The following is a 15596-nucleotide window of genomic DNA, read 5'->3' on the forward strand; positions in this document are numbered from 1 at the left end:
TATATATATATATATATATATATATATATATATATATATAAATCATTTCTACTGAGTTTAGGTAAGAGGAAATCTCTAACATTAGTTTGGTTCTACTTAAGTATAGAGCAGCTTCCAGCTAATTGCAACAAAAATGCTGTTCTGTACATTCATGATATAGAATAATACACAATAAGTCCATGTCCTTTAACAGATAAGGCTCAGGGAACAGAGAACAGACACCTGTTTTAGTATCAGTGGCTTGATCCCCAGCTGGTCCAGTGGCTTGATCCCCAGCTGGTGCATGTGATATACTTTCTTTGGATTAGAGTTGCCTCCTATCACGTGGTGATGTCCCAGAGAACTAACAAGTGTTTAATCGCTGGACATCCTCAGCATCCATGCTCTTTACCTTCAAATTGTTCTTTGCAGTTGTCCGTGAGATAACATATCACAATGACAGATTTCTGAATTGGAAACCACCTGAAACATTTAGATTACAGGAACAAGTTTCATCTTCTTAGTTTTTTGTTTTTTTTAACTGACTCCTGGTGATTGTGACCAGGAAACAAACTCATAGCTTTTAGACATGCGTCTCCTGCAGCTGTGGGCTGCACAGAGGTGCTAAATCATTTAAAATAATTTATTTTAAATAAAAAATCAGTGCAGATCGTGTGACTCATCCATCAATCAGCCAGTTTCCTCCGATTTCATCCTCAAATGGTGTCCCCATTGAGTTTGTTGATTCCTATAAATATTTGGGTATCTTGGTCGACTCGCATCTCTTTTAAGCTCCATGTGGAAAACCTACTAAAGAAACTGAAAGTTAAATGGATTTCTTTATCAGAAACAGATCCTGTCTAACTCTGAATGCTAGAAAACGCCTTGTAACTGTGACTTTCCTTCCCTCCATTGATTACGGTGACATTATTTACATGAACGCTCCTACAAGAACCCTGCAGATGTTGGATGCTGTCTATCATGGTGCACTAAGATTCATAACTGGCTGTGATTATCGTACCCACCACTGCACCCAGTATTCACTGGTTAACTGGACATCATTAACTTCACGCAGACTCTCTCACTGGTATATTTTCATCTTTAAATCACTTCTTGGTCTGCTGCCTTCATACATCTCCTCCTACATGTCTCTGTGTGAGTGCAGCTACAGCGTGCACTCTCAGGACATTATTACCTGCAGTGTTCCCTCAGTGAGGACTGAACTAGGCAAGAGGGCCTTCTTCTACTCCGCTCCTGTTTCCTGGAATATCTTGCACAAAGATCTGAAGCTCTCGACCTTGACCTCTCTAAGTGGCTTTAAGAATCTAAATAAAGGTTGAATGAATGAATCTGTTGGACTCCTGGCAATAACCAATGCAGACATGTTCCTGTTTTTAGTTTTCTACATTCGTCTTATAATTTAGCTGTTTTTGTTATTTTTTTGCCATCTTATTTTAATTTGTTTAAAAAAAAATTGTATGCCTTTTTTTAAGTGTCTAATGTTGTCGCTCTTGTCCATTGTTGTCATCATTCTTTGTTGAAATCAAGTCTCTCTTGTAAATGAGTCCTCCAGGCTCAATGGGATTAAAGGTTGAATGAATTGTGTGTCATGTCTAATCTTTCTTTGTACTTCGAAAAACCGCGATAGAGCGAGACCGCGAAAAACAAACCTCGAAGTAGCGAGGGACTACTCCTCATTTATCGCGGGTGTTTGGGACCACGCCCACCCGCAATAAGTGGAAAAACTACGAAGTAGGGATACAGTATTCTAAGTTCAAGTTCAGTAAACTTTGTCATGGCATGTACCAGAATGTTATCACACTCATCACCTGTTACTCCCAATCTACCTCCTTAACAATTTAAATACAGTAACATTTTAAATAAACCATATTACAGCATTTAAATTTTAATTGTAGAGAAGAGAATTGCAGCAGGACATCAAAGGGATGTCACACTGCTCTGCAGCATGGAGCAGAAATGTACCTTTTGATCAATTACACTTCAATAACTGAACATAGAAGTTCTCAAATAATTTGAAACAACTTTTAACACTTTTATATTTTGTGATTATGATGATTTTTTACGATGTGACATGCTTTGAATTTTAAGTTGGAAGACAAAAGTTGATCGGTGCATCTGACAGCAAAGGGTTAACTCTTGACAAAGCTGCAGCAAGACATATGTGTGTGGCAGAGGAGATCAGCTGATTAGCTGCAGGAGGGAGCTTTCTCTTGCACTTGTGAGCTTCACACATGGTGCAAAATTATTTAAAATAATTTATTTTAAATAAACAACCCATGGCTCATCCATCTATCAGCCAATTGTGTCATGTCCAATCTTATTTTGAAAATCTGCGATAAACGAACCGCGAAGTAATGAGGGACTAATATATATACATATATATATATATATATACATACATATATATATATATATATATATATATATATATATATATATATATATATATACATATATATATATATATACATACATATATATATATATATATATATATATATATATATATATATATATATATAATTTCCAAAGTGTTTCCTAATTTCAGTTAGTTGTTGTAGCCATCTTGAATTAGGTTAACTTCAAAAGTTAATCAGTTGTTGTAAATGTACTTCCAATTATTACTTTCTGAGAATTTGATAAAACATTTGTTTTCGGTTCATCAAATATTTTGCTAACAGATTGATATAGTTGACTAAAATAGTAATTGGCAAAGTTGTAAAAACAAATCCTACACAATAAGTTAGCAGGCAGATTATGTTAGGCATGACTCTCAGCTACTACCACACCAAAACTGAGCTTAATATTTGGCCATTTTTACATTTGCTACAGTTGCTTATCTGTAGTGGCCATCTTGAATGAGGTTAACACTAAAAGCTTATTGCTGCGTTAGTCAAAGTTCTGAAGCAGGTTTCGAAACAAATGTGCACAGTATTATTGCAGGTTTATTGTACAGATAAGTGAAAATCACAACTCACACGATGTCTGCCCATTTCACTCGAACAGACCCCATTTACAGAGAGCTCCATATTTTTCTTCAGAAACTGGTCACACCCCTTGGTGTCGTCATCTCCGCTCATAGGACAGCCTACTCTTACCATGTGACCAGCCTCTCAGCCAGTAATACTTTCATCCTTGATGTAAACAGTTCAAGTGTCAGTGTCATTCCCCAATCTGTTACGGAAGCACGATCTGTAGTGTAATTCCGTGTCGCACATATCGCGGTTGTTTATGAATAAAAACAGTCTTAATTCACTTAGAAAAGTACGTGCTCCATCTTCACCGATCTTCATGTAGCTAATTTATGCCACTCGTATTTCCATTACAAATCACTAGTTAAGATGATATGCGATGCATTCGACCTGACCCCCAGCCTGGACTGAATGAGAAAACCCTGCAAGATACAGAATGAGTTATTTCCGTGGTGAAATAGCGCCGCTCAGTCGTGAAGCTACATATCATTTTAACCAATGACGTAAATATGTCAACGATTTTAACGGAAATACGAGTGGCGTAAGTTAGCAACAGCGACCCAGAAGTATTCCTTTTAGCGCATGCGCAAATGAGCTATACTACGGATCGAGTTCTGCAACAGATTGAGTAACCACAGTCAGGCTTGTTGCAGAGTGTAGGCGTGTAACTGAAACTCCTTCCTCCTGGAAACAAAAACCTGGAAATGAAGGTTCCGCATCGTTTTAACATGCATTTATACCGCAGACCATAGGATTCACAACTTTCAGTAACATAACAAATATAATACTTAGAAAATATATTTAATTATCAAGTGTAGACATTTATCCAATAATTATTTTTTATGACGTTTCAATAATATCTGTCCACTGGTTCAAATGATATTTTGCTAGCAGACAGCTAAACAATACACACATACTTACACAGGTAAAAACGCAGAGTCCATCCCAACCCAATGCACTTGATATGTTTATCAGTATGAGTGAGAATATACAAGTGTTGTGTATAAAAAGTGTAAAATATAGAGTGGAGAGCAATGACTGTGAACAGGAACTGTAAAGTGCTTTGCAGAACCTGAAGAGGTTAGAAAAGAGATTATAAGTGTGCACCATTAGAAATTATTTATGAAATGTTTTTATGCATGGACTGTTTTATATTAGAGCTGGAAACCTCCCAACAGTTGTGTTTTGTTTGTGGTGCGGCTCTTACAGGTCCATGAGGAGATGGTTTTGCTGCAGGTGTCTGTTTATCTGGATCCTTCTCATCCTGCTTGTCGTCTGGATCACCATTCAAAGGTTTGTTACCACAAAGTTTTTATGAAGTTACACTTTTACTATTCTTTTACCAACAAGGAGCCCATAAACACCAGTTATAGTTCATTCAGAGAACTTTTGGCAAATATAAAATGGTTTCACAACCTTATAAAACTTCTGCCTAAAAATAAAATATATAACAGAATATAGGATTTACATTGTGTTACAACCTGGGGCAAACCCAGTCACCAGGGTGTAATTAAATATGGGTGTTTCCACCTTCTGCACCACTCAAACAGCCACAGAGTCAAAGGGCATGTTAGAACAGTGATTTTATTTCCACTTGTGAATATTTTTTGATGTTTTTAGAGTCGTACCAGCATCAGGGGGAGCCCACACCAAAACAACAAACAAAACCATCTAATTACAATTTTTACCTGAATTCAATAAAAAATTAACCAAAGTGCAGGTCTAAACTAAACTAGAGAAAAGGGTTTTAAAAATAAAATGGCAGCTCACTCCTACAAACTCCTCACTGAACTATTTACACTAATCAATGTGATGAGTGACAGCAGGTCAGCTCTGGCTGGTTGGGGAGAGCAGGTGGGTGGAAGTCATCACAAACTCGCCATGGCACCCAGCCCACTTTCAGCTTCTTGATGTCTTCCTCCAATCACCGCCGTTCACCTGGACACTGATTTGCACACAATTAGCTGTTGCACACATTCGCACTCACAAAACGTACGATGACAGCCGTAACACTCGTGACAAAGGGATGAACAGTGATGATCTGTCACCTGCTCCTTTACTTCTCCCATAGAGCCCATAAAGCTTATTTTGGAAAATTATTAAATGTATCCATCCATTATCTTTACCCGCTTCTTCCTTTTCAGTTAGCGGGAGTCACTGGTGTCCATATCCAGCAGTCACTGTGCGAGAGCAGGGGGACACCCTGGACAGGTCTCCAGTCCATCACAGGGACACATAGAGGCAAACGAGACAAACAACCATTCACTTTGACAGCCACAGCATTATCTCTCATCAGGACTATGGGGACTATCTGGCAGTGTCCACGGACAAACTCACCACATTCGTTCATGTTACAAATCATGTTACAAATCATGTTACAAAGAGTACCATGCCACTGTTAAATCAGAAAAAAACCCAAATATTTCTCCCAAATCGTCGCCTCAAACAGCCACAATCCCCGCATTCTTTTCAACACCATTAACTCCATTTTAACCGTGCCTCAGTCTGCCAACAGGGAGGTCTCTGCAGTTACATGTGAGGACTTTGCCAGTTTCTTTGTTAAAAAGGCTGAGTCTATCAGGTCACTGATTCCTCACACCACAGCTGACCCCTCTGTCTTTGTCCCCTCCACATCAGTCTTTAACCAGGTTGAACCCATTTCCCTCTCATTTCTAAATGGCGTCATTGGTCATATGAAACCCTCAGGTTCCCCTGCTGACCCCATCCCTGCATCATTTTTTAAACAAGTCCTACCCTCCATTGGACCCTCTGTTCTTGACATTATAAACAGCAGTATGGCTACAGGTGTGGTTCCTGACGCTTTTAAACATGCAGTGGTAACTCCTTTAATAAAAAAAACCCAGACTTGACCCTTCAACCTGCTCAAACTTCAGACCTATCTCCAAACTTCCCTTTCTTTCTAAGATCCTGGAGAAAATAGTTTTCACTCAATTAAACAAGTTCTTGAGTGGAAATTCTATTCTTGAGATCTTTCAGTCTGGCTTTAAGAAACTACACAGCACCGAAACAGCCTTAGTTAGGGTCTGCAACGACATTCTTCTGGCAAATGACTCTGGTCAGTCTGTAGTCCTGGTACTCCTTGACCTTACCAATGCATTTGATACTGTGGACCACAGTATCCTTTAATTCGGCCTAGAACACTGGGTTTGGATTACTGGTGCAGCATTAGAAAGGTTCCATTCATACCTGAGCAACAGGAGTTTTTGTGTTAATTTTGCTAACACTCTATCTACTTCAGTGCCTCTTTCCTGCGGGGTCTCGCAAGGCTCCATTCTTGGACCCCTTCTGTTTTCTCTGTATCTCCTCTCCTTAGGGTCTATCCTGAGGAAACATGGTCTTTCCTTTCATTGTTATGTTGATGACGCTCAGATTTATCTGCCGTTAACACCTAACAGTTCCTCCTCCATTCGCCCTTTGTTAAAATGTCTTGATGACATCAAGGGGCTGTTTACACAGCGTGTATTTTAAGTGCATCCGCAGCTTTCTCTCTGCGGTTTTGCTGATCATTTACACGACACCAGTGGCCCCCCTCTTTGAATCCGGAGGTTTTCGAATCCACCTTCCAAAGTGGAGGTTTTTCGCTGACCCCTGCTGATAATGTAAACATCTCCCGCTGAGGCTTTGTGTTAAACAACATGCGCACACGCACGCGTGGACCAACGCTATATTTCTATCAACATGGTGGCGGACACAATGCTTTCTGAACTACGACTGATGGAATATATTTTTTAATCTCGTAGTTAATCTACGTCAGATTCCAGGTGCTGTGACCAACATCTCTGTTGCAAGAGACAGTCTGATCCCGTTCTAATATCACTGTTTATAGAATGAGGCACGCGTACACGTCGCGCTGCACTAGAACATACTATGTGCTAAATAACAATTTTAATAATAATAAACAGTATTTATCTTAAGTTTGCGATATATAATGAAGCTATCTGGACATTATGTAATTCAAATTATGTGATTAAAATTATGCTAAACATATTGCATGTTATTAAAGTTGAAAATGAAAACATCAGGTTTAATTTTTATTTTATTTATTTATTCAACACCACAAACTGTATGTCACACAAACACTGATAATTAAACTGAACACACGATTAAAAACAAGTTAACTGTAAACTACATTAATGAACTGGACTCTTCCTCTGTTTTCATCCTGGATGTCCCACGTTGTCCATCTGGTTAGTTCAAGAAGTCACTCCTTTGATTAATGCAACTTAAAACATTCAATGGATTGAATAAAAGAACTGAGGAGAATTTTAAATAAATAATTCATCCAACATCTCTGTCTTCGACGTCCTCCTGCAGTTCATCTGGGCCGAGCCTCGTTCAGAACCGGTCCGCCTGGTGGAAGGACAGCTTCTTCTTCTTTCAGGAAAAATAAAAACTCGGTTGGTTGTTTTGTAACCAAATTAAACACAAGCAAACATTATTAAGAACATTTGATTTACCTGCAATAAATCAGATACTGATTATCACAGAATAAAGTCCGACATCGTCGACTCGGTTCTGGTCCGCTCAGCGACCGGTGTGGAGCTGTTAGACGAAGAGGTCCCGCTTGACGTCAAATCTGTCGACTCTCATCCAAAATCCAGCTTTAACTTGTTGTTACGTTGTTGTTAGTTGATTAGCCCAAAGAATAACAGTGTGCCGAGGCAGCACGCATGCGCATTAGGTGAAGGTACAAAATTCACAGCGCCATCTAATGACCCGGCATGGTAACTACAGCGGATTCGGGAGGGCGGGGGGGGGGGGGGGTCCTCCGGATGCATGTAAAGGTGAAATCCGACCGTGTCAACGCACATCTTTTCCTTTAATTAACATACGAAAAAAACCTACGTTTCCCCCATCGTGTCCGTGTAAATAGGGCCCAAGACTTGGATGGCTGTGAACTTCTTGAGCTTAATGATCAGAAGACTGAGGTCATTGTGTTTAACTGTAGCTCTGCCACTGTCACTGATCCTGCAAACCTGGACTCCCTTCAGTCATATCTAAAGCAGTCGGTTACCAATCTCAGGATAGTTTTAGACTCAGACTTTAAGTTTAATAAGCAGATAAATTCTGTTTTTCAAAAAAGCTTCTTTCAGCTAAGGCTGATAGCTAAGCTCAAGTCCGTGCTGTCCAAATCTGACTGTGTAAAATTAGTCCATGCATTTATTACAACCCGACTGGACTACTGTAACTCGCTTTATGCTGGGGTCAGTCAGGTCTCTCTCTTGCGTTTCCAGCTTGTCCAAAATGCTGCAGCTCGGCTACTAACAGGAACTCGCAGATTTGAGCACATTACTCCGGTTCTGTCCTCCCTTCACTGGCTTCCTGTGCATGTCAGAGCTGATTTTAAGATTCTTCTGCTGACATTTAAGGTTGTTTTCACCAGATGCTGGTCTGCTGACTGCTGATTGGTTCCAGGAACTCGTCTTAAGCTCAGAGGTGACAGGACCTTCTCTGTTGTAGGTCCAAGACTGTGGAATGAGTTGCCACTGCATGTCAGGCAGGCTCCCTCTCCCATGGTTTTTAAGTCTTGTTTGAAAACACACTTTTATTCCCTGGCTTTCGATCCACTGTGAGTTGATTTTAACTTCACCATGTTTTTATCATAGTCATTTACTTTCTTATCTTTACCTCTGTGAATTTATGTATTACCCAGTGTCCTTTGCAATTTGTTTTGTTCTTCAGCACATTGGTTGTTCTTGTTGCTGTTTTTAAGTGCTTTATAAATAAAGTGGTATGGTATGGTAAAGTGTTAAAAGCCATAGTTTAAAGTTGCAGAAAAACAAAATGCTCATAATTTCTGATAAATTCTCATGAATCTCAGAATTAAAACATATTGCTCCTTGTTGTGAAATAAAGATTGTGTTCCTTGTTGAATCTGACTCCCACTTCTTGTTTTACTTTGAAATTGACCCACTTCCTGTTTTACTTTGAAGAGGCTCCCACAGATTGATTTCTCTGTTGAAATCTGTTCCTGTTTACATCATGTGACACGATGTCTCACACTTCTGATTGGTTTGAAACTGGCCAATCCCATGACAGCAGGCTTGAGAGCGCGATGAAAAGTTAGTTTTTATGTGTGAAGAAACGCCCTGTTTTTAGACAAAGGAAAGTGCGTTTTCTCCTCGAAGCAGTCAGCCAGACGGAGCAGAGAGACGGTCGACTTCAGATTCCTCCTTAACAAGGTTGTATCGTATAGTTTAATGGATGCGCATCCAATTAATTATATGTTAAAATAATGACTGCATTTAACTAATCCACTGTTTATGCTTGTGAATCTGTGACTTTCTTTGCTTATTAAATATTCGTAAACTTGAAGGTGCGTTTGTCGTATTCTGAGTGCGTGTCTTGACTCCTCCTGCAGGGGAACGGTAACAGCAGAGCTCGGGTGGAGAAATAAGATAAAAAACACAACACTCCTTAACATTTGATCAGTGAACTGTTTTTTTGACTCTATAGCATTGTTTGAGCTTAAAACTAGAGAAAATACAGATTGATTTGACTGTCAACACTAAAGAATGAGGAAGTAGACCTACTGCGGTGGAGAAGTATTTCATTTTGTTCAGTTCTGTATTTGTCCTATTTCATCCACAGCCTCAGTCCGTTTTCTGTTGATACTTTAAAGATTTGTTGAACGTTGCTTTTGTCTGCATCATGTAATATCAGACCGACTGTGTTCAGGATTTTTTTTTCTTTTTTTCAGGGGGATCAAACTGTCTGGACTTTTCCCTTTGAGACCCTCCATCACCAATCAAAACTTGTTTCCAGCTCTGCAAAATATCTCAGTTGGCTCCTACTCTGAGTCTTCTGTGGAAGTGAAACAGAAACTGGGGTCAGCACAGACCCAACAAACGGCAAATCCTCATCAAAATGAGGGAAATCAAGAGTCTTTGCATGAAAGACAGCTCAGTTGTGTTTCAACAAGTGCTGCTTCAGTCTCTTGCATAAAGACTTGGAAAGACTCGAAGAGAAGCTCTGACAAAGTATTCATCGCCACTTCATCCAGGGTGTTAAACTCTCATACCTACAGAATTAACCACAAAGCAACCTGTCGCCCAAAGTCTCAAATTGTTTTCCTCAAGACACACAAAACAGCCAGCAGCAGTGTCCTAAACATTTTATATCGTTTTGGTGACAGCAAGAACTTGACCTTTGCTCTCCCTCTGAAGAAACACAGCCAAATGTTTTACCCATTTTTCTTTGATTCACGTTTTGTTAAAGGCTTCAGCAGCAGAAGTGGGAGAGATTTCAACATCATGTGCAACCACATGAGATTCAGAAAATCTGAGGTGAGCTTTATCGGAAAATAATTCAAGCTGTGGCCTTTTTATTGTTCTTGTTTTGGATTGTGTGTATGGTTTTAAGTTCAGTGGAGTTAGACAATTTGAGACAAAAACTGCAACTCAGATCAAAATTAACACAAACAGGCACACACATTGTGGTTGCTAATAAGATGAGGTCACACACACATGCAACAACATTGTTGCTCAGCTTTAGCCTTTATAGTGGTAAACATATACAGTACATTGGCATCAGACGCATTTGTAATGTGGGGGGGACACACTGGTGGGGAGGTCTGGGGGTCCTTTCCCAGAAAATTTTGAATGAAGTATATGCCATTCATGAATTCATTCAGAATTCATACATTCTGGTGTATTTTAACGGGTTGTTAAACATCTACGTTTACCTCATATGTGTCAACCTCAAGGCCTGGGGGCCAATTGCGGCCCTCGTTGACATCTGGCTCCCAAGATTATATGTGAAACGTAAAATACTTCTGTCTTTATTTTTTTTAGCAATCTTTGACTATGATGTGCAGCACGGTGGCGCAACTGGTAGAGCTGCTGCCTCTCAGCGAACAGGTCCCTGGTTCAAACCCCGGTCCAGGTGCCTTCTGGGTGGAGTTTGCATGTTCTCTCCGTGCATGCGTGGGTTTTCTCCGGGTACTCCGGTTTCCTCCCACAGACCAAAAACATGCATGTTAGGTTGATTGGTAACTCTAAATTGTCCCTAGGTGTGAGTGAGAGAGTGAATGGTTGTTTGTCTCGTGTGTCTCTATGTGTCCCTGTGATGGACTTGCGACCTGTCCAGGGTGTACCCCGCCCCTCGCACAGTGATTGCTGGACATGGGCACCAGCGACCCCCGTGACCCAAAATGGAATAAACGGGTAAAGATAATGGATGGATGGATGGATGATTATGATGTGGAATGCACAACAGAGAACATTAAATGAGACCAGTCAAGCTCTTGTTGAGGAACCTGCAACCAAGAAAAGATGTTGGTATCTGATTTGAGTTAATGTAGTTTTTGAAATTGGCCCTTAGTTTGAAAAAGGTTTTCATTTTGGCCCACTTTTGTAAGTGAGTTTGACACCCCTGGTTTACCTACATAAGTAAACACTTGATTCAATAACAATTTTAGAGCATGGCACAACAAGACGTAACCTGACCAACAGCTCTCCTTGTGTGAATAGAGCATGCTCCACTTCTTTCATGCATCCAACCCCCCCCACCCCCACCCCCCCATTGACAAATGCCAGCACAAACGGCTAAGATGCTACAGAAATAGCGCTCCACTATTCTCATGCATCCTAACCCCCTGCCCCACCCCGATCAACAACCGCCTGCACTAAATGGCGCTAAGCTAGCACGCAATACAGAGGCCTCTCCCCTTCTTCCCCTCGCCCTGTCCACAAAACCCCCGAAAAGATGAGCGCCCTGCCAAGCCAAGTGACCTCAGAGAAACACTGCATGCGGTGAGTTGCTGTAGGTAACTAGGAAAACCTGGAGTGGACTTTTACTGGTTTGAGTATTCTCCTATTAATCAAGTGGAATGGATTAGTTCATGAAGAAACAGAAACAACAACTAATATTTCATGGTAAATGTGGGGGAGTCCAAGTTAATATTTTTTTAAATGTGAGGGGGCCACGTCCCCATCACATATAATTGATGTGATGCCTATGGACATATATGTTAGCCTTATTTGAAAGTGCAAGGTGCTCCTATATAAATACTCCTATTTAGGTGACATGATGTGGGTTAATAGGCTAATAGCAACTGTGGCCCTCAGTGTGAACCACATTTTCTTGGCAACTCCCTGTAAAATTAAAGAATATTAAAACTAAAGGACTTTCCAGAATAGTCTCATGTGCCAGACCTCACTGGCAGTGGTCTGTTCTGATCAGCTGGTTGGATGTGGATAAAATGTTTTGTTTGTGTAAAAATTGTCTAAACTTTTTTGCTTTCTGTGTCTCAGGTGGCAAAAGTGATGCCTGCAGACACATTTTACTTTTCCATCCTGAGACACCCTGTAGCTATGATGGAGTCCATCTTTACTTACTATAAGAACATCCCAGCATTCCAAAAAGCTCACAGCCTAGAGGACTTCTTGAACACCTGCTGGAAGGACTACGAACCCTCAGTGAGAAACAACCACTACGCCCACAACATCCTGGCTTTTGACTTTGGCTTTGACAACAACATAGCACATGGAGCCAAAGACTTAGATGAGAGAGCTGCCATGGCTGTTACAGCAATAGAAAGGGACTTCCATCTTGTTCTGATTTCAGATTACTTTGACGAGTCCATGATCTTGCTCAAGCACGCCCTTTGTTGGTCCCTGGAAGATGTGATTTCCTTCAAGCTGAACGGTCGTAGTGAACAAACTCGCCGCAAAGTTTCACCTGAAACGGCAGCAAAAATCAAGCAGTGGAACGCTTTAGACTGGAGAATTTACCTGCACTTCAACTCCACCTTCTGGCACAAGGTGGAGAGCCTGGTTGGGCAGGAGCAGATGAAGTGGGAAGTATCTCAGCTGAACAGGTTACGGGCCAAACTAGCAGACACCTGTCTACAAGGTGGAAGAGCTGTTGATCCATCAAAAATTAAAGAGCCAGACCTGAAGCCGTTTCAGTACGGAGACGCTGTGATTCAGGGCTACAACTTAAACTCACATCTACTCAAAGAAACCAAAACTATTTGTAAGAGGCTTATAACTCCTGAACTGCAGTACACAAATAATCTATACACGAAGCAGTTCCAGGCATAGCTGCCCATCTGAAACTCAGATGTGAATGTCCTAGAACAAAGAAATACTGAAAATCTAAAAGGTTTACACAAGTATCTGCTTAAAGGTACTCGTTGTGAGCTATAAAATAAGACAAAAATTACAATGAACTTTTTCAAATTGTGCAATCTGAGAGATTTTGCCAGATATAAGCAACGTAAATCTATTAATTTGTGTCAGTGTATTAATTTGTTATTTTTCTTACTGTTTTTGTCTTTTATGGTTAACTTTTTTAGATTTTTCTACCTGGATTATTGAGCATGCATCAGGATGTCTTTTATGGTTATTTAAATTGTTCAAGCGTTTGTAACTGTATTATGTTTGTGACTTACGTAACTGTTTTATGATGTGTGTTACTATTTAGTTTTTCTCGGTGCAGCCAGGGGGCGGAGGGAGTCCGGGTCGGTGGCCTCAGATTTCCATCTCTGCTCTTTGCAGACCATGTGGTCCTGTTGGCGGCATCATGTCATGACCTCCAGCTCTCACGGGAGCGGTTCACAGCCGAGTGTGAAGCAGCTGAGATGAGAATCAGCACCTCCAGATCTGAGGCCATGGTTCTCAGTCAGAAAAGGGTGGATTGCTCTCTTCAGGTCCAGTGGTAGAGAAAGAACTCAAACACTGTACTTAAGTAAAAGTACAAATAAACAGACAAAAATGTACTCTAGTAAAAGAAGTACCACATTACCATTTTTACTTAAGTAAAAGTAAATAAGTACTTGCTTTTAAAATACTTAAAGCACTAAAAGTAAAAGTACTTCCTGAAAGTATTACATAATGCAATGGTCTACATATCTTTAAGTGTACTTACTGTTTGTATATTTTCTGTAATACATTAATAGTGTTGTTCCATTTTACTGAACAATGCTGCAGATAATACATGTTTTTATTGTGTTTACTCTGTGACACAGTTCAACTTGGACTTGTGATTCTGTGTGTCAGAATTTCAGGGATGACCTGCAGAGTTAAATGACATTAATCAAAATAAGAAAGAGGAATGATTATACCTTTGAAAATTTTTATTTAACACAAATCAAAACCAATGTGTCATTTTAACTGCAGTAAACACATTTAAGTAAAAGTTGTCTGTTTGAAAAAAGGAGCATTAGACCAAACAAAGGAACAGGCTCTGATCATTTCAACTCCAGTTTGTCATCAGCACTAGTTAAAATACTGTGTATTCAACCTTGTAATGGGTCAATATTGAACAATATTTTAACTTCCTGACACCATTTTTAAAACTTGGACCTGAGTGTCGAGTCATTTGGAGACATCTCTTGTCTCCTAACATCATGAACTGACACATTTTAATGTTGCAGCAAGAATTTCTTGTTCAAGTTCAGAAGAAGTTGGTTTTCAAAGATTTTTGAGTCCAGTCTGGCTCTTTTGGGAGAGAGAATCTGTCCTGTTGTACTGAGCAGTCTTTCAATAAGGTCATGGGTGGAGCATATCTTCTGGCTGACTCTCTTGCGCTGGAATACATTTTGGGTGTGTTAGTGGTGCTGCGGGTGCACCCAGCTCAGTGACATATATACTACAATATATGTCATTGGTCCAGCTTTTCTTGAAGGCGGGCCTAACGTTACCTGCCCACTTTGCAGTGATTCAATGGACCAGCTCCTCTCACCATTGGTTACTTTCAAAGTAACAAACAAATCAAAAAGCCGCAACATGAATGTAACTTGTAATGCAACGCATTATAGAAATGTAGTGTAGTAGAAAGTACAGATACTTGATGTAAAATGTAGTGGAGTAAAAGTATAAAGTACCCACATTTAACTCTACTTAAGTAAAGTACAGATACATGAAAAATGTACTTAAGTACAGTAACAAAGTATTTGTACTTAGTTACATCCCACCACTGTTCAGGTCGAGGGTGAGGTTCTGCCAGTTCAAGTATCTCAAAGGTTTTGTTCATGAGTGAGGAAAGAATGGAGTATGAGATTGACAGATGGATTGGTGCAGCTTCTGCAGTATTGCAGACTCTGTACCGGTCCGTTGTGGTGAAGAGGGAGCTGAGCTGTAAGACAAAGCTCTCTGTTTACCGGTTGGTCTACGTTCCTCCCCTCACCCGTGGTCATGAACTCTGGGTAGTGACTGAAAGAACGAGATTGTGGATACAGGAGGTTGAAATGAGTTTCCTCTGCAGGGTAGCTGGACTGTCCCTTAGAGACAGGAAGAGAAGATTAGTTATCAGGAGAGACTCAGGGTCGAACTGCTGCTCCTCCATATGGCGGGGAGCCAGTTGAGGTGGTTTGGGCATCTGGTATGCTTCATGCGCCTCCCTAGGGAGGTGCTTCGGACATGTCCAACTGGGAGAAGACCACGGGGAAGACCCAGGACACGCTGGAGAGATTGTCTCTCAGTTGGCCTGAGAACAGCTTGGAGTCCTCCCAAAAGAGCTGGAAGAGGCGGCTGTGGAAAGATGTCTGGGCCTCACTGCTCAAGATGCTGCCCCCAAGACCTGACTCCAGAACAAATGGAAGATGATGGAAGGATGGATGGATGGATGGATGGATGGATGGATGGATGGATGGATGGA

The 15596-nt window shown here is 40.6% G+C and overlaps 1 protein-coding gene across 1 annotated transcript in view; it reads left to right on the forward strand.

The window, feature by feature from the left end:
- LOC119421967 (galactose-3-O-sulfotransferase 2-like) overlaps nucleotides 1–13039 on the forward strand; it is a 37287-nt gene extending 24248 nt beyond the window's left edge. The window contains exons 2-4 of the mRNA XM_037689324.1: nucleotides 9694–9805; nucleotides 9941–10279; nucleotides 12248–13039. Coding sequence (XP_037545252.1) covers nucleotides 9694–9805; nucleotides 9941–10279; nucleotides 12248–13039 — 1243 coding nt within the window. The remainder of the gene's footprint in view (nucleotides 1–9693; nucleotides 9806–9940; nucleotides 10280–12247) is intronic.
- The last annotated feature ends 2557 nt before the right edge of the window (nucleotides 13040–15596 follow it).

The sequence above is a fragment of the Nematolebias whitei genome, chromosome 15 (assembly GCF_014905685.2).
Source record: "Nematolebias whitei isolate Nwh7 chromosome 15, NemWhi1, whole genome shotgun sequence".
Taxonomy (NCBI): domain Eukaryota; kingdom Metazoa; phylum Chordata; class Actinopteri; order Cyprinodontiformes; family Rivulidae; genus Nematolebias; species Nematolebias whitei.